At 49.0% G+C, this 27,371-nt stretch overlaps 4 protein-coding genes across 4 annotated transcripts; 2 read left to right on the top strand and 2 right to left on the bottom strand.

Moving 5' to 3' along the window:
- Positions 1 to 209: 209 nt before the first annotated feature.
- On the bottom strand, positions 210 to 13,522 carry LOC34617970. Its single transcript, XM_026333842.1, is given in 32 exon segments — positions 210 to 341; positions 556 to 719; positions 843 to 933; positions 1,083 to 1,165; positions 1,427 to 1,675; positions 1,812 to 1,955; positions 2,080 to 2,160; positions 2,441 to 2,513; positions 2,814 to 2,894; positions 3,174 to 6,035; positions 6,246 to 6,368; positions 6,533 to 6,719; positions 6,902 to 7,045; positions 7,256 to 7,476; positions 7,752 to 8,009; positions 8,245 to 8,316; positions 8,447 to 8,492; positions 8,645 to 8,756; positions 9,010 to 9,409; positions 9,575 to 9,629; positions 9,804 to 9,979; positions 10,129 to 10,281; positions 10,421 to 10,552; positions 10,705 to 10,771; positions 10,887 to 11,078; positions 11,266 to 11,363; positions 11,524 to 11,644; positions 11,835 to 11,971; positions 12,136 to 12,454; positions 12,635 to 12,780; positions 13,016 to 13,162; positions 13,346 to 13,522. Coding segments are annotated over 32 exon segments (7,443 nt in total).
- Positions 13,523 to 15,334: 1,812 nt separating this feature from the next.
- On the bottom strand, positions 15,335 to 17,740 carry LOC34617971. The gene is made up of 7 exons (XM_026333843.1): positions 17,273 to 17,740; positions 17,080 to 17,172; positions 16,828 to 16,941; positions 16,629 to 16,689; positions 16,430 to 16,518; positions 15,537 to 15,771; positions 15,335 to 15,483 (listed from the first exon to the last, which is right to left on the bottom strand). Exons 1-7 carry the CDS (start codon positions 17,738 to 17,740, stop codon positions 15,335 to 15,337), a joined length of 1,209 nt encoding a protein of 402 aa, XP_026189628.1.
- An 871-nt stretch (positions 17,741 to 18,611) lies between these two features.
- On the top strand, positions 18,612 to 19,343 carry LOC34617972. The gene has a single exon (XM_022731317.1). The coding sequence runs from the start codon at positions 18,612 to 18,614 to the stop codon at positions 19,341 to 19,343; it is 732 nt and encodes a 243-aa protein (XP_022587918.1).
- Positions 19,344 to 21,889: 2,546 nt separating this feature from the next.
- On the top strand, positions 21,890 to 27,099 carry LOC34617973 (EF-hand domain-containing protein 1). Its single transcript, XM_026333844.1, has 13 exons — positions 21,890 to 21,986; positions 22,369 to 22,561; positions 22,741 to 22,826; positions 23,056 to 23,125; positions 23,409 to 23,483; positions 23,740 to 23,884; positions 24,126 to 24,206; positions 24,901 to 24,969; positions 25,198 to 25,311; positions 25,534 to 25,680; positions 26,362 to 26,424; positions 26,662 to 26,745; positions 26,911 to 27,099. The coding sequence occupies exons 1-13, from the start codon at positions 21,890 to 21,892 to the stop codon at positions 27,097 to 27,099; spliced, it is 1,413 nt and encodes a 470-aa protein (XP_026189629.1).
- Positions 27,100 to 27,371: the final 272 nt, after the last annotated feature.

Consider the following 27,371-nt stretch of genomic DNA (forward strand, 5'->3'; position numbering starts at 1 on the left):
AAAGCGCCAGTTATCATGTACACTTCTATGTAAGGCTTTCGGAACTCGCGCATACGAAGCACGAAGCGAAAAAGTTTTTTTTAAAAAAATCGCGAGTCAGCAGGCAATTGTGTCGTAGCCCCGACATCCTGCACCTTTTTACGGCTGCACATATACTAGGCGCCCGGTCGTTACTCGGGCTAAGCGATTTACAGGTTTTGTACCATGCCCTAGCCAGGAGCCTGAGCTCTCGCAGCCGCCACCTGGCCTCCGTCTTCGGCTTCCACTGCAGGATTCTTCCTTTGTTTTGTGTGAGGAGGTTTCTTTATACGTTTCATGTGGCTCTTTCGTTCTTGCGCGGACTGGAAAGAAAGAAAAAAAGCACACCAGAAAGACAAAGCAGAGGTGTTGCTATGAGGCATACATAGCCAGCGGCAGCTTGAAAGAGGACGCAATGGAATTGGGCGAATTAAGGTAGCCTTCTACGTCGGTGGCTCAAAGACCCTCAGTGAAGCACAAATCACGGCCCGTCAGACTGTTGTACTTTGTGCAACAACAGAAACCGGTAGGCCTTACCGCCAGGGGTACTTGAGCACCGAAAAAGAGCCATGTGCTGATGACACCCCCCATTAACGGGAAGCACTTGCCAGTCACCACGTAGGAAATGTTTTCGACTGGCATGTCCAGCAAGCGGCGAAAACGCCTGGCACCCCCCAAGTAGCTCCGAATTTCCGTGGTATCTGTAGAGCAAATTTCCAACAACACAAAAGTGTGACGCACGCATCCAGTAGGCCTGTTCGGTTGAATTATGCTATAATTATGCAGGACCAGGTAAAAGCTCATTCGGGCAGAAGGGGCCTCACCTGCCGTCGCTAGGTGGATTGGAAAGCCACAAAACACATGATTCGGTTTTACTGGGAAGACATTCTGCTGCCACAAGAAATACACTTGTTCCTGCAGTAACAGGTGAGAGCACACGTAAATGAAATGTTGCAGAAGGGCAGTGAGGATAGTGAATTGAATGCCTAGCTGAAGCTGCCCGCATGCCTCCTAGAGTGTGAATACGTGGACGCTACATTAGAATTCATACCATGCGGTAATACCAATTCCATTTGGCAACCTGTTCGGCGGCGTAGGTTCCGCTAGACACTGGCATTCTCCATTCCGTCGGGACACGCGGTTCCTGCTGCATACATCAGAAGGCAAAACACTAGATTGCCCCTGTGTAGCACTCTCCATGTAGAGGCACAAAGCTGCATGCAAGTCGTGCCTTTTGGAAGACAATTTCGTTCACAAGACCCAACTGAAATAAATCCGTGCAGAATTCAAGAACGTCCCCACACAGAACCAGTCAGTGACTCCTCTGGTGGCATCGTGGCTCTCCAAGGGCTTGCATGAGCAAACCAAGGAATGCATTTGCAGAAACTCGCCTCTGTGGGCCCCGAGCCATCGTCTGGTTCTTGCAAGGCAGACACATCTGTAGGCTCTTTCTTTCTGATGACTTTACTCCTTTGGCCTCCGGTTGCCAAGCCCATCCGTGCGAGGTCCACACCCCCATCGAATTCCACGTACTCCTTGGGGAGGACCTTAGGAGGCTCAAGGAGCTCCCCATATGGATCTAGCCCCTGAAACCCTTGATCAAGTTCCTGTGCGTAGTTGACATCCATCCGGCCTCCCGCCATCACCGGCTCTGTCCCTGAGTCAGAGAACACGGTTTATGGTGTCCAACGTGCGAAAATGACGTCTATGCGTCATGCATGCATTCCCAGGGTGAGGACAGCCCCAGCGAGATGCAGAGCCCCCCGATTGCTAGATGACTGGGAGGAAAGTACCTGCTGGGACGCCAGCTTCGTATTTTTGCCTTGCGTAAGCCATGTTGAAGCCCTCAGGACGCCCGTCTGCCTTGAAATTCGGGCGGGCAGAAGCACCAGAATCGATGAAATCAGTTGCACCAAACATTCTTGCGCGGTCCTGGCCTGTTCGCAGTGCACAAACGCCAACACACAGACGCTTGAGCCAATAGAGGGTATCCAGAAAAACGCAGCACGCACATCACGGCGCACCAAACGAGACAGAAAAGAAGGGCAAAGGGAAAAGTACCTCCGCCATCAACAAACTCCTTCTGGCCCGTGCTTGGATTCACGCGAAAGGCGCCTTCCCTGTGGCCACTTTCAACTCTCCCTGAAAACACACGAGCGTTCGCAGAAAAAGCCGGATGCCTTCACGCCGCCTCAAAATGCAAAAGGAACAAGACCCGGATGCCCTCTCAGCAGACGAAAGCGCGAGGATCTAACACCGAAACTCTAGACAGTCCTGAGAAGCTTCCAAGGATGACCATCCTAACGGGGTGCTCCTAATTGCGGTCTATCGGGCAAGCCCACAAAACGACATTAGCTGGGCAAGTACGTTCGTTCTTTGCAGCACTTACACGTATTATCCAAGTGGAGCCACAACAGCGTACCTTGATTTAACGGAATGGCGTTAACAGGCCCGGCCACCTGCAGAGTAGCGCCGAAGGGCATGTTGCCGTAGGGCTGTACATACACATCCACGCAGAGAAATAGACACACGGGCACATACAAACACAGGCACCTACACACATACATACACAGGCACACAGGTACATACACAGACACAGGAGCATTCATACACAGGCGCACAGGCACACACAATCCAAGCCCTGAAGACCCTAGACCGCAATAATATAGCTGTTTCACCACGTGGCATATTCATGTGCCAGCATAGTGTATGTGCTACGACCCCGTTGGTGCTAGATGCAACTTCCACCCTATGTCGGAGCCACCCAATCGTTTGAGAAGTGTGAGCTAGCGTACTCTTCCACCTGTACGTGTCACCGCATAGTCGTATTCGTTCGTCCCCGTTAGCGGATTGTATATCATTCCTTCGGGTGAAGGCTGAGAAACAAGCCCCAATCAGCATCACAAGATGGGGCAAAGCACATTTCTCGGTAAAAATCCAAGTTTTCCAGGTTTGCAGCACACGGATGCTTTTTTCAATCGACAAAAAAACGCGGGAGAAGGGAAAAACGCACGCATTCGGTGAAGAGACGCTGAAAGTCGCGCCACCTCGTGGCAAATGCAGGCAAACAGCGAAAAGGGCAAGTACCAAGGGTTTCGGAATGATGCCACCGTGGACGCTGGCAGCAAGCGCGCTCAGGTGGCCTCCACACGTACCGGCGGGCCTGAAGCGAAGCTCTGGGGGCCTCCCCAATTCTGGCGGACTTGATCGTAGTCGATGTCGAGCATCATTTCATGGTCTTTGCACGCTGTAAAAAGAGGCCCTCTTCTTGTAGGTGCTGCACCCGTGGCCCGGAGCGAACTGGGGGCAGGCACTCCCTCAGTGGCGCTGGAGTGAGGGGCAGCCGGAGCAGACGAAGTAGCCGCAACAGAGAGTGCTGAGACAGCAGTTGCACCTGTTGACACGGGATCCATGGGAGTACTCGCGGTGGCGTCGCTTCCAGCATTTTCAAGCGTCACAGAACTGCTGCTGCTGAAGTTGCTGCCTTCACGCTCGGAACGGGTTGCTTCTGCCCTAGGGATGGCAGCAGCGCCTACAAGGGACGCGGCCGAGCACTGAGAAGAATCGGCACCAGCCTTGGGCAACGTAATCGAGCGCTTAAAAGCCGGTGCGCTAAGGCTCAACGCCCTACAGTACGCCTTTCCGGAGGGCAAGGAGTTCTTGGCTCGCTGCAAACAAGACGCGTAGACTTGCTGCATCCGCTCAGAGATTCCATTCTTCGAATTTCCGGTCGCCATCAGGGATGCTGCGTCGGGTCCCTCTTCGGCATCTTTCTGAGTCAAAACAGAGGGACCTTCTGCTTCGACAGGTGAAGGCGCAGTATCGGCCTCATCTGGGAACACCCGCGCTTTATCGTTCAGCTGTTTGTTCGCAAAGGCTGATGGCGCTGCCTTCTTGGGCAGCGCGAAAGATTCGATAAGAGCAGCAATGGACTCACAACTGCTGGCTGCCTTGCTGCTGCTGTCACCATATTTGCGCCGCATGCGTCTCTTCAGCGTGCTTACAGGGGGAGACACCAGCCATGGCAGTTCATATGCACGTTCATCAGCTACAGACCGCTCGCAGCAATCGCTTTCTGGAAGAGAATCCAAGGTCCCCTTTTCGCTGATGAAGGACTGCGCACGATTCGCCTCCAAGTCGAATTTCGCCGAGGAGCTATGCACGCTTCTTTGCTGCTCCTCTGCAGACTCGTCCAACGAAGCCACGCCAGAAGAATCAGGGGCTGACAGCTGAGGCCGCTCATAAAGCTTCATTTGTTGCTGCAAACTCTCCTCGGGTGTGGCCACAGAGAGGACAACGTCGCGATGCCGCCGGTGTCGAGCCGCTCCTGCTCGAGTCTCCTTTTGCTCCGTTTCATATGCGGCCACCCACTTGAATCCAGAATTGACCTTGCTCTTCCGGCCCATTCCATCCGATGAGGAAAGGGCAGCCTCTACGCCACTGCCAGCTGTATCCGTAGATGTATTTCGAGTTGTTGCCGCGTCGGCATAAACACAGCTTGCTTCTGCAGTGGCGATACTACTGTCTCTGCTATGGCGGTCTCTGCTGAAGACACCCACCGGCGAAAAAACACTTGGCCGCTCTATGGTTTCCATGCACCGCAGGAAGTCATCACCTCCTCGATCGTCAAGGCTGCTTGCACCGCTGGTGCTGGAAGTGCGGCTGCTGCAGCTGGAGCTGTTGCTAGGAGAGACATACGCTTCCGTAGGGGCTGACTCGGAAGATGCATATTCGGAGGCCGTCTCGTACGAGCCATGGCTCGAGGGGGGATTGCTGTCGAAGCCTGCTTTGAATATGCGCATCAGACCCTGTGTCTCCTCGTCGTCGGGCGATCTTACGTTCTTTTCGGCACAAACGACGCCCTCATCGACCCAGTGAGCAGCAGCGCGCGCTTCCATCTGCTCATACACCCGACGCCTCAGTTCTTCCTTGAGACGAAGGTGTGCGCGCTTCCGCTGGTCCGAGGGTTCACTAGAGGCAGGGACTAAAGAATCACGAGGACTTCCAGTGTAACTCCCTCCTGCGCAAACGCGAGAGCCGACCCCTCCATTCAGGCCTGCTGCACGTCCGTGGCTGCTGGGCTGGCGCTTCTTTTCTTGGCGGTGCTTCCGCACTGCTTCAACGGCTCGACGCCAAGGTCCCAACGCACGGCGCTTTATTTGCGAGGCAACGAGGCTTTTTCTGGGAGAAGGCATCGATGACCCCAGGTTGCGGATGTGCTCATTGAGTTCTTCAGCCAGCAATTGTGAACCTTCGGCCAGTCTCTGCATCAACTGAGTCGAGGTGTCTGGGCCGGTCATATCCTCTACGACAACACCTCCCTGAATTGTGTTCCCCTTGGGACGTCCAGTAGGAATGGATGCATTGGGCACTAGCGGCGGTGTGGAGGGTGGCATAGCATCGGCGCTGCAGCCCTTGCTGCTAGTAACGACCGCCGCTGCTGCCGTGGCCCCAGCATAGAATGACCGACTCTCTGCTAGGTCCGTTCCTTCCCGTTGCTGCTTCTTGGTCCCTTGCAACAAGCGGAATCCATCTGAGGCTGCTTTCTGCAACATGGTTTGCAGCCGTTTAAGTCTGTCGCGCTTCCGTATCCTGCGCGCTCGGCTGCCCGCAGCAGCAACCCCACTGCGGTTTGCATCGCTGAGCTGCGACCCCCCCTCCCCCCCAGCTTCATGCTCGCAGGCTTTGAAGGACTTGATGCTACAGGAGCGGGAAGGGGGCTCGGCAGCGTTTCGAGGCGCCTGCCTAAATTGAAGGCCGGAGGGCGCAATGTTGTCCTCGTTGCCCCTCCTCATCAGATTCATCCAACTGGAACCGCCTCCCCCGGCCATATACCCCTTCATCAATTTTTCATCCTCCTGGTCTTTTCGGCGCTGTTCAGTGAGATAGTCGACCATGGCAGCAGCAGCAGCATCCACAGGATTGAGTGGAGCTTGATATGCCGGAGGACCCGAAGGAGTGGCTGGGGACTGCAGGTGCAAGTAGCCGCCTTGCTGCCCTCCCAGCTTCGCGGCATCCTGCAACGATTCGCGAACGACAAACACACAGCCAACAAAGATTCAGCCTTGCAGGCGTTGTTCATTGGCTGCCTCTCCTGTGCACAAAGAAGTCAGCTACAAGGAGAGACACAAGTATGCACCGAGAGGCGCCGCCGCATGGAAACGAAGAGTTTATCGTGTCGTTTAGTGCCTAATGGCTAAGGCGTTGACTGGGGAAAGAGATCTTACATAAGGTGCAACGTAAACCCCCTCGCCAGTTGCGGCGAACGGATCGTAAAACTCTCCCGGAGGTGGATTGGTTTCAAAGAACCCCTGTGACTGGCTATGCCCCTCGCCCATCATTTGCAAAGCCTGCACAAAGGCAAGGCAGAGAAAACAACCTTTTCACGGACCTAGCAATGCAAAGCGTGCGCGCACACTGGTATGCACGGAAAATGTCAGACACGGGAGGGAAGCGTCGTTGCTGAGAGCGCGTATTTCAATAATGTTCCACCGACAACAGACACACGACTCACCCCCTGAATAGTGGGATCGGGTGCCATGCCTTCCTCAAAGTTTGGTACATTGGAGGCTTGCATTGCATCAAAAAACTCATAGTCGGTCTTAGCGGATGCGTCTACATCTGCCATTTCTTCTGGAAAGCTTGACCATCCAACATGATTGGGAGGCGGCCCCGGGTTGTGCGCTTCGTCGAGATGAAGTCTGTGGCAACACATCGACAAGAACCCTCTGCGCAGGGAGAAACCTCGATCGTACTCAAAGCCAGACTGATTAATTCTGAACCAGGAGATTCAGCGTGCAAGAACTCTATACTGGAACATTCAGAAACAAAACTAATGTGCTTAAATGGATGATGGGGGGGGAATCGTTGCAACAAAGGGCACCTGAATTCCAAAAGATCAAGATATAGAATAAGCTTGGACAACATGTCGTCTCGATGCTCAAATGAAACGTCGTTTCCGTTCTTAATGCGCTGCATGCGGATGTGCTCCACCACGTTTCCTACGAGGTCGTCAGCAAGCAGTTGGCTGAAAACAGACCAAAACATAACAGTGCCAGCCGTGACTGCGTACTACAAGTCCGCGCACTACCTCATTATCTAGCCCTCAAGCTACTCTGGTTGCTACACAGAGGCATGCTTGACGATCTAGGGGAAACACTGGCAACAGTCATCCACATATCCTGGAAGAAAGCAACATGTTTGTACGGTATACCTCCGAATAAGTGCAGAGACGCACCATTTTTTGTCGCGAATTGGGGTAGCGATAATGATATCCGTTTCGATGGGATCAGCAGGTTCTGTGAGCAGGGGCCGCCATTTCCATAGGTCCTCAAAGTCATAAGTGATGCAGGCGGGATGCAAGTTTTGTAGGTTGCCCCAAAGCTGGTAGTTATTGAATACTACCTCAATGGAACTGTAGGGTACGTAGGAGAGCGTGGAATCGGGCATTAATAGATCCTGTGAGCACATGAATAGAATTGGATTTTCATAAGGGAACGATTTGGTCAAGCCGTGCAGCAAGTCAATAAGCAGGCAGTGACATATTCGCCAAGCAAAAAATCCACACTACGAAACTTCATGGCTTATGTCTGCAATCCAGCAGAGAGATGCAACGCGCACGCGGCCAATATGCTTTTCTCCCAACTGATTGCTTGCCCAACTCTGCACGTAGCGCTCTTGCGCCCGAGATTATTTTGTCATTTCCAATGAATGGTGCAGCACATACAGCATACCTTAAACGGTGTAATGGGAAGCTTGTCAAGCTGCTCCTGCATGATCTTTCTCATCTCTGCCTTGTCGACCTTTTGCACTACCCGCTTTGTTTTTGAAGGGCCTTTCGCCTCTCCAAGGATTCCTCCCTCTTCCATTACCACCGCCTCGGGGTCTAGTGTCTCATCTGGGGCTGCGTCTTCTCCCCAAATTTCGGTGTCGGGGATAGTTGCCCCTTCAGCCGCCATGCGAGCTGCATCGGCTGCAGCCGCTGCTTGGCACTGTACAGTCCACAGAGCCCCATATCGATAAATCCGCAAATGAAATGGGAGCTGCTTCAAAACACTTGAAATACTCCAGGATACAGCTATGGAAGCATGTATGTGCATGAAGGCAAAAAATGAAAAAACAGGTGAGCAGAACAGGTTCTGCACACAGTTAGGGGTCATCAAGTCGACCGCGCTGCTTGACTGGCACCGCCAAAACAGAAAGCGCCTCAAGCGTCTGGCAACACACCTCAATCCATGCAAACCATTCTTCGAGGTACGTTCCTTCCCAGTACTTCTCTGCGGCCTCTTCGACGGACTCCTGCAATGCAAACAAAATACACAGTGGCACACGAATAAAAATGGCATTCATTTTGGGAACTCCAATCTAACAAATAAGTACACGGAAAAAGCATTAATCCCAAGCCACCGGAATTCTCGATAATGCCTACCTTAGGCTTGAACGTCTCCGGTGGCCCTTGTGGTGGATACCCCCATCTGGGGTGAAACAGGCACAGCAATGCGATGCTCTTCACGGAAACAAGTTGCATGTAGAAGCTCATTGCTAAAGTATGATGAGTTAATTTGTACAGGCTTGACGGTCGACGGCGAAGTGTGTTTACGCTCCTTGTTCAATCTGTTTAATTTACCGACAAGGGAGGCAGAGTCTCTTTCGATTAGTTGGTTCCCAGAACATGATCCATCCACCAGCGTGGCGGGTCATGACCCACGCGTGATCAGTGGTGCATCCATCTACCGTGCCTGGCCAGCATGCGCAGAGGACCAACTACTCACAACTGAGCCGAACTGCCTCATATTATTAGTAGCAAATGCCGCGGCATGCATAGACTCATCCGATCAAAAGGCCCGGACGCTCAGAGGAGCCAGAGAGAATTGATGAAGTCGCAGCAGCTTTCATGACACGGTACACACGGCTGCCAGCGCAGAAGCAGCATCAGCCAGGACCCCTTCACAAGCATGAGCATACCAGTGCAATGCACAGCATTTGCCTTACCCTTGCAGACATACGCGTCGTACTCCAGTCCGAGAAGGCAGCTACACAGAAGCACGGCGTGGTCATTCACGCCCCCCCTTCGTGTAGTTAGGAAAGAGGCTGGGCTTTGCCACCTCGGAAACTCCCCTTCCCTCAACTGCTTCGGCGAGAACAGGTATGCAATGTTACTTAGCCAGTGCAACAGCTCTCCCTCCACAGCAAGCTGCGCAGGCACGGCGATTGGCACTACGAAAGAGGGAAGAGGAAAGATTAAACGGCTTTGCGAGTGTTCGGCAACAGTCACGAATCTCCTTTCCTTTGGAGCCTCTGGGAACCATTGCAAGTACATCTTCTGCCACCGCCGGAAATCTTTGTTCCAGCGGCGTTCCACTTGCATCCAAATATCATTAGAGTTTTTCACCTGGGGATAGAACAAAACCAGAACCCTCGAAGCGCCTTCACCAATAGGAGAGCAAACTCATAGGATATCTGGATGGCAATTTGAGCCAGCTGCACAGAGAGCTTCCGCGGTCCAAATGAATTTCCGAAGCGATTCACGATTGAAGGAATTGTCTGAAGGCCTTACTACGGGCTGCGGAGGCATTTCAACATCTTCAGGCATCGGAGGGATGAAAAACACCTCGCACCAGAGCAAACTTCTTTCGCCGCTAGGCTGCGGCAATGTGGACCCTTTGAGTTCTACAAACAGCAAGAGAATAATTCGTTCGAAGCTAGACAGTTACATTAGACGAAAGTGTTTAAAAGTTGGTGTATCCTGCGTGGTCGAAATGCACTTCAGCCTGTAATGCTCACCAAGAACTCTTTTAAGGACCAGCGTTTCATATGGCCACTCGTATGGGGGAACCACAACTCTCTCCTCCTCCCCAAGTGCAGTATCGCCGAATCCTGAATAATCGGATCCATCCCTGTTGGCAAATTCTGCTGGTCTACCATCAGGAAGGCGAGTCTTTTCGTCCGATTCCTCACCTCCCTGAGCCAGCAGCACACGAAATTGCAGACTGCTATATGGAACTCTTCACAGGTATTTCACGGGAGAAGAAAGTTCCCCGCGAGCGAGATATGAAATGAAGTCAGTGTGCAACCCTTTAAACTAAAGAAATATTGTCAAAATAGTATTACCACTGCCAGGCTTCTTGTTTCGCGTTGGCCTTCTTTCCAGAGAAGGTGAAGGCTTATATCTGTCCCTCCAAGAAAATCAGAAGTTGTATCGTCTGAATCCCAGACTTCAAAGGACAATGCGCCCTTGGTGAACAAATCTAGAGGTAATGTATACTGCACCGAAACGCAGAAATATAATGTTGAGACATACTGCGGCGCAGAGTCCAAAAGTTAAGGAAGCCATTGCCCCAATCCAGCAGTTCTTGGCTCAAAAACATTTGTGTACGCTAGAGGTATGACACGGGCAGCTTACTTTTCTGAACAAGACCTTGGTCCTCTCTCTTGGATCTAAGAGTCGCACTGGGAAGTAAAAACTCTGGTTGAAAACCGGGCGAAGAGTGTTTTCTCGTGGTGCTCCAGAATTAACCATTCCATCCCACTTAACCTGAACAATGGCGTCAATACGCATGAACACCAGAGGAAGGCTTGTAAAACACTTGCGGTGGTACAGTTGTCCCAGCTTAATTCATGAGTGGATACACTAATTTCTGGCCGGGCAATGTCCCAAATCGCACTACTAGAAAAATACCTGCGTACCTTGACCATTGGGTTGGAGCTGAAAGAGTCAGCGTTTGCGACTGGGAGATTGTCGCATTTGAAAACTCTAAAGTAGTGCACAAAAACAAGCATCAAGCGGACCTGAATGCCGTGCAGCCATTCTTGCTCGAGCTCAGTGCATACTGAGTCATCAGGCACAAGCTAGAAGCTGAAGTGCTCACCTCACTACAAGGTATTGCTCTTTTAAGTTGAGTTGCGTCACCAACGCGGTGCCTGAAACTGTCTGCATGGGTCGGAAAGGCACATCTTCGTGCCCCAAAATTCCCACTGAACGAATGAAGCACCGAATATTGCCGATAATCTCGCCCTGCTGAAACTTCCGTGGGTTTGTTGTAAGCTTCTTGACGACCCCTCTGTGCGCAGCAGAAACAAATCGTTCCAAGCGGTCTTTCACGCAGACCTCTGAAATCCTCTTTGTGAGTCGCCAAAGCAGCAACTCAAACGTGCTACGTGGCATGAACCGAGTGAGTAGTAAACAAGGATATATCCATGGAGCCTAGCATTCACGGCTTGAGGTAGAACAGCGTGCAGGTAGCATACCTGAAAAGGGGATATGTTGTGACAGACTTTAACGACAGAATGCAGACCCCCAACTGGAGGGGTGGCCTTAGCCAACGGCTTTCAAATTGGCAAGCAACCTACGCAAAGAAAAGAGTTTCGTTGAGCACAGGCCACTATAGGCGTTGCTTCACAGAACTATTATCACCAGGATCACGTCTTCTGTAGTCGTAAAGAGAAACCGCTACTACTGTGGAACCGGTCGGACATTTCATTTTATCGTTTTCGCCAATGCCTCACCGATACTACGATATACTGGTTACCAAGGGAGGGCAGTGTGCCACGAAACGAGAAGAATCCAGCAAATGACCAGTAATTGCTCTTGCTAATTCGTGTTGTAGTGTTCGCACGTCGTTGAGACCTATGCACGCCGCACACAACCCTTTCAGCTGATAATGAGATGCTAGCCCAAAACCACAGGAGATCGATAGGTTTCAGGTAATCTAGCTCTCTCCAGAGTCAGCTGATTGAAACTGCAGCTGTCTCCTAAAGGACACTTCCGTAATAGTTATGAAACAGGATAATATTTCTAATTTGGTGTAGTGTAGCACCTTCCTTGAACTGGAACGTTCAGTGACAATGTTTTCGGATGTATCCTGAGCTTATTAGGCATCGTTTTGTCCGGAAGAAACCACCAGCTGTCGAACACCATGTCAATGTCAAAAACTTCGTTTAATTGGAGAGATACCTGAAAGCAAGCTCACAAGCAAAAGAAACATACGAAGAAATCACCTCACCTTTTACGGCAAAAACTTCCTTTTACCTCGTAAAACGCAGATCCTCTGTCTATGCACGCACTTAAGAATGGCCCTGCACCACTGCGTCTAAAGACACTATTTTGGCTAGTCTCACCCGCATCTTGTGAACTTCGTAGCTGCGTTTGCGACCTGGGAGCTTGCGCTTCAAAAGGAGCTGGAACTCTGGCTCTAAGTCTATTATTTCCTTAAGAGTAAGACGGGCTGATGCATAAAGGCTATTGAAAGAGAAGTCACTAATCTTCCACTGCTCCACCGTAATGCAAAAGTTGTGTAGCTGATTATAAGGCAGCAAAAAGACCTTCAGGGGCCAAACCACTAGGGGTGCAGCTAATGAACGATACTCTCCTGGACCTAATCTATAGCCCGGAGTAAACAAGAAGCGGCGCCGTAGAGAGCCACGAATCTCTCTTTTCCTGAAAGCATGGAATACGAATGAGACGCACTTCAAAGGATTTAGAAGCCAACATTCTGTATATTGTAAGCTGTTTTAGATATAACTGTAAAGTTTTGGAATAGGCAGTGGTAGACCTGAATGGTTTGGGAAAGACTATATGGTACGATTTAGTAAAATATTCCGGCAAAATCTTTCTTACTTGATGACATGGCCAAAAGTGATAGAGTAGAAGAAGTACTGATCCTTATTTTCGAGGTTCATAAAGGAGTTGATGAAGAACGAGGATTCCCACATCCGCCGGCGATCCATTGGGTCGAGTGCCTTTGGCATTCTGTCTCTTCGCAGCTGAATACAAATAAAAATAGAATCTTAACGGTCCACTACTTCTATGGAAATTGGCTGAGGTGGACTGGGAAGCAATGATCAACCTGCCAGAGGCATTGTACTACTAAAAGTTTGCAAGCCTGTGCCGACAAAATCTGAGTCAAATTAACACTCGAGCCAAGAGAAACCCGAATACGACCTAGACCTTATGTGTTCAGTCTAACTAAAATGAGGTGCATTTATAACGGAGGCATACGCGGCCAATCTCTGCAAAATCTTCATCGTTAAATTCAAAGCTGCCGGAACTCTCGCTGGTGCTGCTGCTCGCGCTGCTGCTGCTGTCTGAGCTGCTGGTACTTTCGCTGCTGCTACTTTCGGTGGAGCTTCCAAAGGTAGCTTCGTACTGAAATCGCAAACGAAATTAAATAGGGAAATTCTAGCATCCTAACGACCGAGAATCGTCCCAAGCACTCAGCAAGACTGCAGGGAAGGATAATTGAACACTAAAGCAAGCCAGAGAGCACATTATGAGCAAATGTTTGCGCCTTTTAAGGGGATGCATCTTTTGAACCAGGTGGAGCCCGACCTTCTGCTTTCCGATCTTCCTTCCATAGGCATCAAAGTCAAAGAGCTGCACGCCTTTGGGCTCCTGGACAACCCCTTCTTCATCAGCATCTCCGTCGCTAACCCTATCCCCCATAAGCTCCTCATTGGCATTTCGTTTCGCTGCGCGTCGCAGCTTTGAAACATCCTCGTGATCCATGATCTCAGCGGCGCCTCAGTTCCGCTCTATGCATAAACGACCCCGTGGTCTAAACATCCTTGCGTCTAATGTCTCAGTAGAAAGTCAAGTGCAATTAGACTACATCAAACTAGCTTCGTTCTAACATTATGCATCTCCAGAAATACGCTGTCGTCCGCTTTGAGGTGAAACTTTTGCCTCTAACAATGACGGTCCAAACTGCACGGCACGGGCTTGTAGGCGGAGTCCAAGGTTAGCTTGTGAATTGTTTCAATCAGTCCTTCCATCTGCCAACTCTAATCTAAAATATTGCACTATAAAACCAAAAAAACACTTGAAACTTCGAATTGATGCCGTTCCACATCCGTGGACATTGGACCTCAGTGAGGCCCATGCCGGCTCGGTCCTAGGAACATGTGGGCAATGAATGTAGTCCCAGTCCCCCGTTCACGAATGTATTTTATTCACAAAATAAACATTGTACATGTCGTTTAGCCTGCGACTGTACCAATAACAAGCTAATGATTACGCTTTGTCATTTTCTCGCTTTCCGGAACTGAGTGCCACAACATAGAGGAAGCTGGAATGGTCATCACACTAACAAATTTGTTTTGTCTCAACACATGTTTTTTGAAGACAGGAAGCAACAAGGTCTGCATTCTGCTATCAACATAGAAGGACGAGATCTTGAATTTAAGAGCTTCTACCGATTCATTCCTCGTTCGCCGCTACCCAAGATAAAAATCACGGAATGGGAGTTGGCATATGGGTTTAATGGATTACAAAGGGGCAATACACACCACCACATCGATTCGAAAGGCATTCCAGCTCATATTCCTTTTTCTGGCAGCAGCTTTATATTCACTAGATCATGTTGGGAGCAGCGATAACGCTTCTGCGAGGGGGCCTACCGAGCGAATTGTAAAATTGCTGAATTACCCACACCTTTGACCATTAAAATTTCTAGCAGCTTAGAGACTCCCTGTGTGACTTTTTTTGCACCTTTGGTCGTCACCACAGCACAGCGTGGTGCCATCGAGCGTGTTACACTGTACTGGCGGGCCTAGTTGTGCTGAGTTTTGCTAATGACGGGTGATCATGCAACAGGACTACGGACAATCGCATCGCTCTAGTATATAAGCAAAATGGAAATTGCCTTGGTTAAAGCGGAGTATTTTGGAACAAACTCGGAAAAGCTTCGCTTTTTTAAATATTTGTCGGGAGGCCCCTACCTCGAGACATAATATAAAGTGGTAGAAAGTTATTGCGTATTCCCTCTCAAAAGGCTCCCTCTCTCCCTTGGAAGCAATCCTCACAGTTACCGACATGGGGCTAAAGGGAGAGCTACAACGACCGTAACTGCACGCTCTAAGCACTCCACGCATTCAGAGCCAGGTGCACATAGCATCCACCGAACAAGCACAAAACATTGCTTTTTCTTGTATCATGCCGATACTACTTTAGAGTATGTACTATACAAGATGTGGGGAAACCCTGTAGTCAGCTGTGTAGTAATTCTTATTTACATGTAATCAATGTAAAATTAAGTGTTTGTGCAGCCTGGCCCGTTTCATTCTCAACGGGTGTCCAGAGGCCGCGCTCTGAATGCAGGATGTACTCTTCACAATTTCATGAACTCATCAATTGCATAGGAGATCCAATGTCAAATCAGAGACTCTGTGCATCCGTGGCTCAGCACATCATAGAAGAGTAAAGGCAACCGAGTACCAATAGCACGCCGACAGCTACAACACACTCAACGGGGTAGCTGCGCATCCACAGGTCCTCGAGGCGCAGAGCTCGTTCAAGTGAAGCCGTATGTGCTGAAGCAAATTAGGCTGTATTATGTCTTTGCAGACACGCATTGCAGTTAAGTTCACCTCGCATCTTAGAAACATGTTGCTGAATATTATCGTTGCTGCATTCGAGCTCCCTTACTAATGCAGCAATAACGCTCAAAAAGTTGGCAATGTCTTTGCTGTCTACAGCTCTTCCGTCAAGTGGCGATTTTTTATTTTTGGCTCACGCATCCTACCGCATAGATAGGCATCCTGCTTCCTGCATAGACCATCCGGGGAAGGCACATCCTCCCCTTGTTTGCCGTAACTGTCGTTCCGAGGTTCGATATCATTCTTTTCCGTCGCATCTTTTGTACCGCTCTGTGTGGAAGGCCTCGTGCACCCACGCACACCATGTCTAACAGAAGAAGCTGGTGAATATAAATGGGGAATTATTAGAAACCGTGTGTTACGATGGGTGTGTTTGCTTGCCTATTGCACATGGCGGCAATCTCTCGGGCATAGTGAACGCCTCCACTGGGAAGAGAAAGCACTGCTCGCAGTAGAATCACTTAGACATATAACCTCTAGTAGTATGTTGGACAATGACTTTTCATAACCACAATTCTAACGTAGCTTTGGTGACTTAAAAGCTCAGGAAAACTGTATGTACACAGTGCGGTGGACAACGGTACACGATTTTATGGAAAAATCAGATAATGTTTGCACACTATAATTTTGCCTAAACTGATATTGAGCGATCATTCATTGACACAATATTTGTCATTCAAAAAACAGGCTTCGGTACGCTGGCTGTTGTATCGCTAACACATGCGCAAAGGTGCAAGTGAAACAAACCTTGGCCAACACCAGGCTAAAATACCAGCAACTGATGGGTATCTGTACAACAGAAAAGACTTTAAGGCGTCCAGTAGGGTTTAGCCAGCGAAGAATTTGCTCATCTGCATTCAGTGGTACGCAGATGGTCGTCAGCTTCGGTCTGCCTTCACCTTAGGACACGAGGAAGTTCAGACACAATGCATGAGACAGATAATTTGTTTGCTACAGTACGCTAAAGATTTCAAAGCTAGCCATTGTAATGCTACTAGCTCTGCGATACAGCTATTCTCGAGGAAAAGTAGCATCTTACCATGTCAGATATTCCATCGAGAAGGGAATTCAAATCGGCCCGTATCTCTTTTATCTCCCGGTTAATCTCTTCCACCTTCTTGGTTCCAGCTGAATCCATGCACGATCCGCCACACACAGCAAACATGCCATCAAAAGAGTGTAAAGTCTACAAGTGCCCACTATGAGGATCTGTGATTGTCCCCTTAGCCCATTCTCACAATCACGGTCCACCTCAGCTACCCTAGAACGGCGCATTCGAACGAGACCGCATACACTGCCCTGAGACGACCACCGCAAAAGACACGTAGCAGGGAGAATGATGTAAAAGGGTAGGTATCCAGTCAATTCACATTGTTGTGCTTTACTTGCGTGTAAGACAGGAAAGCCGGAACATGGGTCATTAGTTTTTTTGCGTACGATGAAGAATATTGGATGGATTGCTGCAGCCAGTCCAGTGAATAGTCCTGTCAGCATCATTTGCAAATATTCGCTTCGTATTTCCTTGGGAGTTTGGTGCCGGAACATGGCGAGCTGTGCGAAACGACAACGCACTGCGGAGAATCGTGCTTGATGCCCAGCTTGACGGAAGCCACAAGGAGGCCAGGGGAGAGCAATTGCTTATGCAGAGGGCAGTGGTTGCATTGTTTGCTGCATCATCATGAAACATACACGGGCTTTCTCTTGCTTGAGCTGCTCCATCTTCCTTATGAGCTCCCTAATAGTGGCAGCATCGGGATGCTCTGGCAGCACCCTAGAGAGTCGCTGCATGCAAACCAGATTGAGATTGGACGCATCCTATGAGAAATTAAGGTTTTGGCTAGAACAGTGTAACGCTCCACTTAGGCAATATCTCTCAGCTTACAGATTCAAGTAAATAGAGAGAGCCGGAGTCTGCACTTCTCCTAACCGCGTCCACGGCCTCTAGGAGCTCCTCATTATCCAGTGACCCTTCGTGCTCGTGTTCAGAGGCGTGTTTGGGACCCAGAGGGCGAGCGGTGTTTTTCTGATTGCTCGCTGCAATCGTAGTCGAATGCGCGATATGTAGCACGCTACCCCAGTGCAACCGATTAGTGAGGGCAGGACCGATACGGGATTTCGGCCAAAGTGTCCTTGAATCATCGGACTGTGATCCTGGTAGTGCATCAGCAGCCTTGGTGAGGAAAGATGCTGGAGAGGAAGCTGGGAGACCAGCAGGCAGAGTTTTACACCAAGCCCATGAGGGCTGAGAGGATTGGGCCTGCACCAGGCCCTGGCAGACGCTCGCTCCACAGGGCACAGCATCAGCGACAGCTTTAGAGATTGCTGCCCTGGCTGAAGTCGCCGACGGCATCATTAGGAAGAGCGGCGAAGTAGCAGGAGGAGCAGTCTTCTTCGCCTCTTTGAGCGGCAGCAGCTGCCTCCCAGGAGCGCGGGCCGGCCTCAATCACAAATGGACACCCAAAGACGCGTGCCGTACTATTTGTGTAAAACGAAGTACCGCTAGACGGAATACATACTCTGGACATCCTTCGATGGAGAGAAAATAAGTGCGATCAGGTAGTGGAACGGCCTTTTCCTTATCCTTACAGCGGCCAAAAAGCGCCAAAAAGAATTGAAGGTGGGTTCTTTTGGCATAAACTCACAACACTTCGCGATTTTCATGCATCAAGCATGTGCTGAGTCAATGGGGCCCCCACGAAGGCCCCATCGAGCGGCGGGAATAAATGGTCGAACGTGCTCAGGGGAATTCGAAATATTCTGAAATAACATTGTTCTGTTTACCTCATGGCATAAGGTACAATAGTCGCAGAAGTATGGCCAACTAATAAAGGATTCATCCTGCGGCCCTTTTGTATGCAATGGTTCATGTCAAGGAAACATTCAAATTCATCATTTCTTTAGAATGTCCGAAATAGCAATGAGACAGACGATGTATGAAGCTTTTGCAAGGCCTCAAGGTCAGTGCTGCCAGAGTTAAGTCTATTCGGCTCTCCTCTCTTGCCCATGCACTTCTCTGTTCTCTTCCCCGCTTGGCTTCACGCTTTCAGCTCTCGGGGCTTAAGTACGATCGAAAGTGAGAAATAAATGAGCAACTGTAGGTGGAATCTGCGGCGAACGGCTTAAGGGGTGGTTCTAGTCGGCGTACCGTGTGGCGGATTGCCCAAGCAGTCCCGCCGACATAGCCACCCCGAGAGCTACGCATGGAACTTTTACAAAACCAAATGGCAGATCCTCAGAGCAAAGTATCCTCTCAGATGGTAGGGGACTGTGGCATGTCCCTTGATGGGTCTTATGGCCTAGACTTGGCCTACAATTTGTCGCAGCCGTGTGCTTCGCCCTCTGAGGCGATCAGTCAGCATCAAGCATCATACAGAGGGTATCGCAAGCTCTTCTTCGGCTGCAAGCTGCACTTGGTGCTCCAGAATCTGTTGAGTAGGAGTCGTTTGCCTCGATCCATGGGCGCTGTGCCCACACCACCTCCAATTTCCGAACCACAACACAACGCGAAACATGAATTCACAGACGCAGAGGTGGCCCGTTTGATGCGACAGCACTTCAACATTCTGGTATCCTCCCGAACAGCATCTGAAGAAGAAGTGATCTCTGCGGCGAAATTACTCGAACAACAATTCGGGCCGCCCGTGGTGGCTAGTATTCAAGATGAAACAGTAGCACAGAGGAACACGCATACTAGACAGATTGCCAATCTGGAAGACGGCAGCCAAAACCTACTTCATCATAAATACGATTGCATCGGCGTAACAGCTGGCCCTTTGGAAGAAGTGGAGAGCAGCTGCTCTGGCCGCTTGACTATGGATCCCTCACAGGCTACTGATTGCGCTGGCCCACGTGCCACCGCGAATGCCCAGTGTCACTCATTGGTTTGCCATCAAAAACGTGGCACAGAGCGTTTCGAGAGGGAAGGGACCATTTCCCAGGGCGCAGAAGCTTAAGTGTCTGGAAATGAACATCATAGTACCCTTCCGCAGAAGAATCCAGGCGGTACCCGGCGCACCAGTTGATGTACAGGGGAGTCACAGTCCACCCATGGGGGCCTTGTAAAGCCGGGAAAAAAGCTATGCACCCAGATCTAGCACCAAGTGCAATTTTTACTTGCATATTAAGCTACTGTCTACCCACCAGAATTTCCTTTGTCATGTGAACAGGATAACATTTACGGCTCACGACAGGGATTAAATTAATTCTTTTGCTTTTTTGGTGCCTGAGAGAGGTTCATTGTTGCTGGCGTGGATAAAATTAATGAATAGGGGTCGTAGATGGGCACTGCATTGAAGGTGGGATATTGTGAGCACACATTTGTTGCACAAACTCATCCAGGACTGCGGTGGAAGAAACTGGTACCCAGTTTTAGTAGTTTAACAAAGTATTCCAAACAATATGTAGTCATGTTTTGACCCTGCTGGGTCAAATTTGTCGCCAAAAAGAATTTCGGATTTTCAGCGAATTGGTGTGGCAGCGAGCACATTGTTCTGCCCTGCACTACCCTGTAGGCATCGATGGATACGGCTACATAAAATTTGCAAATACAGCCTGGCATGCTCATGGTCCCACATGTTCCTAAGCGTAGGATGCGCCTCATGCATTGGACGTTTTATCAAGATGTTGGACACTTACCACTGCACACATTACCTTAGAGGCTCTAAACATCCTCTCGTTATAAAACGCTCAAAGAATACCCCCAAGCAGAGATCAGGCCTTCCATATTGCGCCGACTATAGGCTACTCGCACTTTTTCTTTCCTGTATCTGCACAGATACAAGTACACCCATTGTTGGGCCTATGGTAAATCACGAACTGTGGCACAGTGATCGCTCTTCGCGAGACTTCGCTAACTTGTGCTATTCAGAATTTCTAAATGAGAAAAAGACCTTAGTGCTCTTATAAGAAATAAACCAAATTTGTAGCTAGTTTTTCCGAATTTTGCCTGCACTCGTGCAGGTGAGAGTATCTGGTACCGTGAGTAGAGTGCCACTGCTAGTCGACGAAAAACACCGCTAGGTTTCAGGTACGTTTGATAGCGCAAAGAGATAGAGTAGTTTCGTTTTGCTAGTTAGTGCTCTGAGTTGATGCCAGTGGTTGCAATTTGCCAAACGACAGCAAGAGTGGCTCGTGCGCTTCCGTGAAGTCGGCCGCAGCCCTGCGCAGCGTAATCTCTAGGACTTAGATTTACAGCCAAAAACGCCAGCTTTCTCAGTCATGCAAAGTCAATAAAGCCTTCAAGAAACACTGTAGAGAGTATCAGAATGTACCACGTAGAGCCATGGCCAGCGAGGACCCCCAGGGATGAAGCTGCTGCGGCCCAAAGTTTGCTAAACCTACCATCGGGAAACAGAAATCACAGCTTCTACTTCAAGGAATACACCTTTAAAGACAGCTTAAGGCTCTTCCAATGGAGTGATAGTCTTAGAGGTTCACACCGCTAATGCTTAGGGGCATTCGTGAAGTGACCTTACCGCGGCGCGCAGCAATCGAGGTGCAGTTTAAGCGAGTTAGAGAAGATATCAACAGCATACGCAAAAATAATGGAACTTCAGAGGCCGCTAGTCTTTGCTGGGCAGCAGCAACTCTCCTTGTGTGAACCATTTATCATTAAACAGCAACAACTGCAACTGGATCAGTGTGCACGCGAAACCCATTTCAAAAAGCAGACGCTTTCCTTCTCGATTTCGGGGCGGCAAGACAGACAGAAAGCTCCCTCTTTTAAGCTCAGTGAAGAGGTATCTCTTGCTAACCCTTCTGATCGCAGATATTAATCCACGGAACCACCTTGGGGGGCGTTGCCGTGCATTTCACTCCCTACAATCACGCAGCCGTGATTCGAGCTGGAATCGTTTATCGCGCAGTCTGCGAGCCAAAAAGCGCTTCTTTTTGCCATTCTGTGTAGGAATTGGCCTCGTTCAAGCAAGCGCAACACGGGAACTGCCAAGCACCCCACCTTACACATGACGAGCGGAGAGCGGCAAAAGAAGCCGCAGCGCTATCTTACCGGTACCTCAGCCTATTTAGTATCGCGCAATGCAGATCCACATCTGCCTTTTGGTAGCGAGAGTGTTTGATTGTACAAAAAAAGTACCTCCACTGGCTCACAAACTTGATTCCGACAACATACTATGGTGGTAAATTGTTAGGCCAAGCCAAGAACCAGCCTGGCTGAAGCATGACCGGCAAGCTCTACGGTTCTATGCGTTCTTTCAAGAGCCCCTTCCGGGAACTGCTACTGAAAACAGCCGGAGGCGATATTGCATTATTTCCCTTCATCTATCGGATGGAACTTTAAGCGTCTTTGAAGCTACAACAGACAACGGTTCAATGCGCCAGGGATACTTTTTGAAGAGGCATAAAATGCCGCGGGCAGATGGAAGCGGATTTATTACCTTTACGGACATTAGGGTTTGTAAATAGTTTCAAAACCCGGTTTTCACTCATAGTAAGTGTTCGCAGGTATGCTGCCAACGGCTGCATCCTAAAGTGTGGGATTATGCGCCTGCAGCTTGGGGCTGATCTTGAATTATACGGCAGAGTTTTCAGGGTCGTAGAGTGTGACGAATTTACAAGGTGGTTTTGCTTCAACGCAGGTAATTGAGAATTCCCTCCAAGGCTCCAATAACCCAACCAGCGTGCACTAGAAAGTGATGTGCTGTCAGATAGCAACCGGTCTCGGGTCTCCTTGACCTAAGATTTCCCATTATAGGGGTAAACTCGCACCTGAAGATGATAAGTTCCCACGTTTGAAGGCTCGATTGGGTGACAGAGAGGCGTACTGGCTTTTTGCCCTGAGCCTTGGTCGTTGTAAGGCCTTTAACTGAGAATGGGACGACATCTGTACTACATGGGCAAATGCATAGCTGCCGCATTTCCCATGCTCTCTGAACTCTTGATCATTTCACTAGCTATACCTTGTAACTCAAATACATTGAGAACAGCGGTAGAGCTCTGTTTGTGTGGATCTTGGCCAAGGGCATGATGTTGGGGAGGCAGAGCTGCTTCCTGATGACCCATTCTTTCGTTCGGCTGTCATGAGTCGACGCAACACCACGAGCCGTCCTGCCACACTCCAAATCAAGATCAAACCAGCACGTGCACTTGCAGAGGCCTCTCTTGGAAGCAGCTGCAATAATAAGAGCCTCCTCCAGTATCTTCAGAACGACCGGTCAGGAGACTTACAAAGCAGGCTGCCGCAGATTCCAGACGCCAGCAAAATTTCTCCAGCTTTATTCTGCTAGCATTCAAAGCTACGGATAAAACGTTCAGCAATTATAAAATGCTTTTAGATGCATCGTTGAGGGCTCATAACAATACGCAGAGTGCCCCTGGTTTTTGGACGTGCAGTTACGTGCTGGTGTTTAGTTGTTACTGGGATAACCAAGAAAACTTCGGCTGCCGGACCTATTACGACCTCCACTACTTTCTCAGCGGTCTGTTTACTTATTCCTCATTCAATATGCGTTGCCATGGTGGCTTTGCTTTCAAACGGTCCAAATGCACTGCAAAGTGAAACACTGGCGGCCAGCCAAACGCAGGGCGCTTTCATAGTGTTATTCGGGTGCCTAAAGCCTCCGGGAATACCCTGTGCAAAAATTTTCTGCTGAAAAATTAGTGTGTAGGATTTGAATTTTGGAAAGATGTTGCTGCTTTATCGTGTAGATGATACGGCGGAAATAAAAGTCAAACCCATCAAGAACTCCGGCTGCGCTTCATATGCAACTTTTCTCAGGTGCCTGCATTATGCCCCATTACACTATTACAGTTGACCTTTACTTCTATCCAAGGAAACCCTCATAATAAAAAATTTTAACCTTTGCCTCCACAGCCTGAACAATGCTCAAATTGGAAAGCGTCTCCTGTGGGTGCTACATTTGCTGGAGTACACGAGTATGTGACATCTTCGAAGGCACTTACAGTGCCGCTTTGTGCTTTGGCGCTTTGACTCAAATGCAACCATCACGCTCTAGTTGCGCATATATGGCATCAGCTTGAAAAGGTTACGCTTTCTGCAGGAGAGGGAGACTGCCGAAGACACTCCAGGAGCCCACGTGGTCTGATTACAAACACAGAAGGAGCGACTGCTACGTGTAAGAACGGAGTAAATTAAAAACACAATAAGCTCAACAAAGAGCACCTAAAGGCGACAACCGTAATTTCGTTGCTGATATCAGTTTTCCCAGTATGCTTTCGTTTTAAGTGGTTCGTATATTCGCGCTTGCGTCAGTAGGTTTGTCATTTTGACAATTGTCGTCCTTTTCCATGTGCGCTCTGCCGTGTTCACCACAGTGCCATTTCGCTCAGCCCCAAAAAAGAATGTAGCTAAACGCCTATGCTTGTCTTCAGGCCGGAAGACCTAATTGTAGGAAAAAATATTGAGGTGTATGGGCGCTCCTTTCATTTGTACGACTGCGACGAATTCACCCGCCAGTTCTACCGGGAGTTCCTAAGCATTGAGCAAAGCAAAGAAACAATTGAAGACGAGAAATTCGTAAGGATTTTCATGATTATCTGCCTTTTGAAATTAGTATTCGAACTGCCTGCAACAACCAAGAGATACCGCGGGTTCTTGCCTCCACAGCTATCTTGCTAACTGGATTACTTCTGCCGCATGTCTGGTCGCCTAGAAACTAATAATACTCATCAGAAGCATTGCAGTAGAATGGGAAGAACACTGCAAATGCAGCGAAAGAGTACCGGAGGAGATATTATTGGCTCAAGGCTGAGTGCAGGAAGAGCCTCCAATCAACTGGCCATGTCATTCCCTAGGGATTGGAACAGACGAAGACACAATTCAGTCTTGCCTCCGAATAGTACGCTGTGCACTGTAAAACACAAGAAGGAAAACGCACATTAGTAAATTTTTCATACTAGATGGAGTCCCACAAGTTTAAGGGCTTGCTGGCGTAAGTCTGCTCTGATTGCGGGTTTAAATGTAATTGAGCGAAGAGGAGTACAACTTCGGCATATCTTCTCTTCAGTAATAGTAACGTCGGGTTGTTTGACCAAGATTAAAAAGGAGACAGTTTTTATAGGTTCACCTGACAATAAGGAAACAGAACACGACACCAGCAGAAACGCACTGCAACGAGGACAACAAGGGATACGAGCTGCGCTACGCCTGGTTTGATAGATGGTTACGCACGGTGGAAACTAGGGCCTGGGATACATCTGGCTATATCGATTTTGATTCACACTGATCGCAACACTAGTATCAAACTTATCAGCAATTTTCGATGAATAGGCTTCTCTGCAATGTTAGCTTTTACCTGCACATATTTCGCTGGCCTGCTTCCATGTGTGAAATTCTGGCATAGTTTGTTATATGTATAGCCAAATAAGTGACAATGCAAGAAAGCACTAGTCAAGGCAATTGATTCTACATGCTCACAAACCTGTATGTAAAACATCTAGCAGAGGAGAAGCCTCTAGATGATGCACAACTTGGTCTTAGTGTGAACACCCTTTTTCTGCGTTTACGTGGGTTCCCGCATCTTGAACTGGTAGACCCCTAAGCGGCCGCACCCGAGAGAACGGGAGCTGTTATTTGGAGACGACATCACTCTTAACTTCAAGGCAAGCTGTTCGCTGGTCGCTCTTAGGCCTTTCGCACCTAACCAACCCTCCTAAGCGCGGTAAACAATGGCTGGTAGATCCCTCTCTTTCTGCACTTTCCGTAGACATTAAGCCAGACCGACTGAAGTTTGCGTCTGCCCCCCCGCAAAAGAATGTGTTCTGCCATGCTTGCATCACTTAATCTGTGTGAGTCCTCTCCTTTCTGTGAATCTGGCTGCTGCCTTACAGGCAATACTTGTGAGCAATTTCGAGGAGGACAAGGACAGAGAGTTCAGGATATCCATTCGGCATTTAACTGACAAAATAACCGTCTTTGAATACGCAAAACGCAATTCAGGACATGTACGCGCTCACAGCACTCCCCGATCCCCAAATCAAACATTTGCAGTCGTAAAACCCCAACGCAGGTCCATCGCGCCAAAACTAGGGGAATACTGCTGATAACTGCTGTCTATGTGCTTGTTGCCAATATTAAGGCTTTAAATTCATGCACGAGAGTGGTGAAAAGAAGCCTTTTACTAAAAGAGCAGCAGAAAACGCTCTTTTGCTGTTGCCGTAAATCAGGCTGGAGGGAAATTCTTGGAAGCCAATTCTCTTCCAAATCCCTTGACTGGAAGGAATTGCTCTGCTTGCGACTTCTTTGTGGGGGCTGAAGTCATTCTTAATGGGTACAAGTTCAGGATTACTGAGGCCGATGAGCGTACACTACAGGTAATGAACACAGCCGGCCACCTACAGATTGCAATATTCAGCGCAAGGCCTCAAGCGAAGTGAACTCTGGCGCCTGATAACTCTGGATGCATACTTCACAGTAGCCAGCCTTGATGCCCTCTCTCCATAGATGTTTAAGGGCTCACGATCAGCTCGACTGGGTAACATCGAGTAGCGCAAATAGGAATAAGAACGTATGTACATTAGGTCATAATCCAAGTGCTCTCGGCAGTTAGATGCGCTGCACTCCCTTTGCGTATAATACTCAGAGCATGGAGAGGCATGCTGAAAGATACCCGTTTGCGAATGCGCGCGAAGTATGCGCCAAAGCAGCAGAACAACTGAACAAAATAAAGGCGAGTGTGTGTTTCCTTCTTTTTAATCCAGCTCATCCGCTTGATTTCCTTTTCCTTGAATCAAAAAATCTTGTTGGCGGCTAGCCAAGCATATATTCGAAACATTACTGGTCTTTGGACATCGAATTCCAGGCCTAGAAATACACCTGACGATTTAGCAGCTTGCCGCAATAATCTGATCTTCAACCAGAAATGCTTCATGCACATTGCCCTCTTCTGCTTCTTACTGCAGTTCCAAGACACAATAGTGGCACTACACACTGCTGAGCTATTTGTGGCACAGAAGAATGCGCTCGTGGAATTTGCGCTTCCATCGCTGCTGCAGGCTGAGTCAGGGGACCTTATTGACGTTGACTTTCTAAAAGAAAAGCTTTCTGGCCTGCTCACTGTACGCAGTATTGCCTACAAGGCCCTTGGATATATTTAGTGGAGCGACTTGATCAGTATCTCAAAACAAAATTTAGCAATAGATCTGAGAACAAATTAGCTATGACATAGGCTAGATTGGAATGCAACCGGTTCGTAGACGCAAACCCCCCCAACACCAATACCTTGCTCATGCTTAGGTTGCCGCGCGATTACTGTGTGTGCCCAATGCTGGTGTCCGTATTGATACTGCTTTTAGGAGCACGAGATTCTGACGGTTATTCGGACGGGAGCTGCAACCCAGGAACTGACAGAAGGGCAGGAAGAAGGAAAGAAGTGTCATGTTAACTTGAATATTCTACTGCAGAAATGCAGTAAATGATTTGTCGTCTGATGCTCTTCTTGCAGAGGGCCAAAACTCTACTTGAGCGCTTTCCACTACTACTTTAAAATGTAGTACAAAATGGACTATTTGACTTTGGCTGTTTGAAAGTACTATTTATTACAGAGTGGTGCTAGGCATAATCGACGAGAATCAGTGGTGTTTGCCCGTGCTCAATCGCTGCTATGTGCAAATCACCATGTAGGTTGGAATTATGAGGGTGCAGCAGACAGTCCTGTTGGTGGTTCTCTCGCCCTAGGCGGTATCCTAAGCAACACCAGGAGATGTAGGCTCTTTTATGAAGACGTTACTTAGCTTTATATTAAGTGGTTTAGAGAAATTAAGGCTAAAAGTTTCTCCATATGAACACCCACATTCAAGCATTGTACACCTCTAACAAGAATAGACGGACGCTTTACTATTAAGCAGGAAATAGAACTAGCCTAATAGTGTTCACTTAGAATTAGAAGGACGAGGTTTGATCACTCTTGAGTGGGCTAGCCCGCTTTTTGACCGGGCATATGTCCCGCACATAAATCTGCCGGTTGGCCCTCGAGAAGCTACCGCTAGGCACACACATGGTATCA

The sequence above is a fragment of the Cyclospora cayetanensis genome, unplaced genomic scaffold, assembly GCF_002999335.1.
Source record: "Cyclospora cayetanensis isolate NF1_C8 unplaced genomic scaffold, CcayRef3 CcayRef3_contig_31, whole genome shotgun sequence".
In the NCBI taxonomy this organism is placed as follows: domain Eukaryota; phylum Apicomplexa; class Conoidasida; order Eucoccidiorida; family Eimeriidae; genus Cyclospora; species Cyclospora cayetanensis.

What these genes read in the sequence shown, in the direction of transcription:
- LOC34617973 (XM_026333844.1), top strand. Translation starts at nt 21,890, where the DNA reads ATGCGCCTGCAGCTTGGGGCTGATCTTGAATTATACGGCAGAGTTTTC. An exon ending in CAATTGAAGACGAGAAATTC is followed by an intron (nt 23,885 to 24,125) that starts GTAAGGATTTTC and finishes GGCTGAGTGCAG; the next exon opens with GAAGAGCCTCCAATCAACTG. An exon ending in CAAAACGCAATTCAGGACAT is followed by an intron (nt 25,312 to 25,533) that starts GTACGCGCTCAC and finishes GCCGTAAATCAG; the next exon opens with GCTGGAGGGAAATTCTTGGA.
- LOC34617971 (XM_026333843.1), bottom strand. Translation starts at nt 17,740, where the DNA reads ATGCCGTCGGCGACTTCAGCCAGGGCAGCAATCTCTAAAGCTGTCGCT. An exon ending in TCAAGCAAGAGAAAGCCCGT is followed by an intron (nt 16,942 to 17,079) that starts GTATGTTTCATG and finishes CGTTTCGCACAG; the next exon opens with CTCGCCATGTTCCGGCACCA. An exon ending in TCCATCCAATATTCTTCATC is followed by an intron (nt 16,690 to 16,827) that starts GTACGCAAAAAA and finishes TGGTCGTCTCAG; the next exon opens with GGCAGTGTATGCGGTCTCGT.
- LOC34617972 (XM_022731317.1), top strand. Translation starts at nt 18,612, where the DNA reads ATGGCAGATCCTCAGAGCAAAGTATCCTCTCAGATGGTAGGGGACTGT.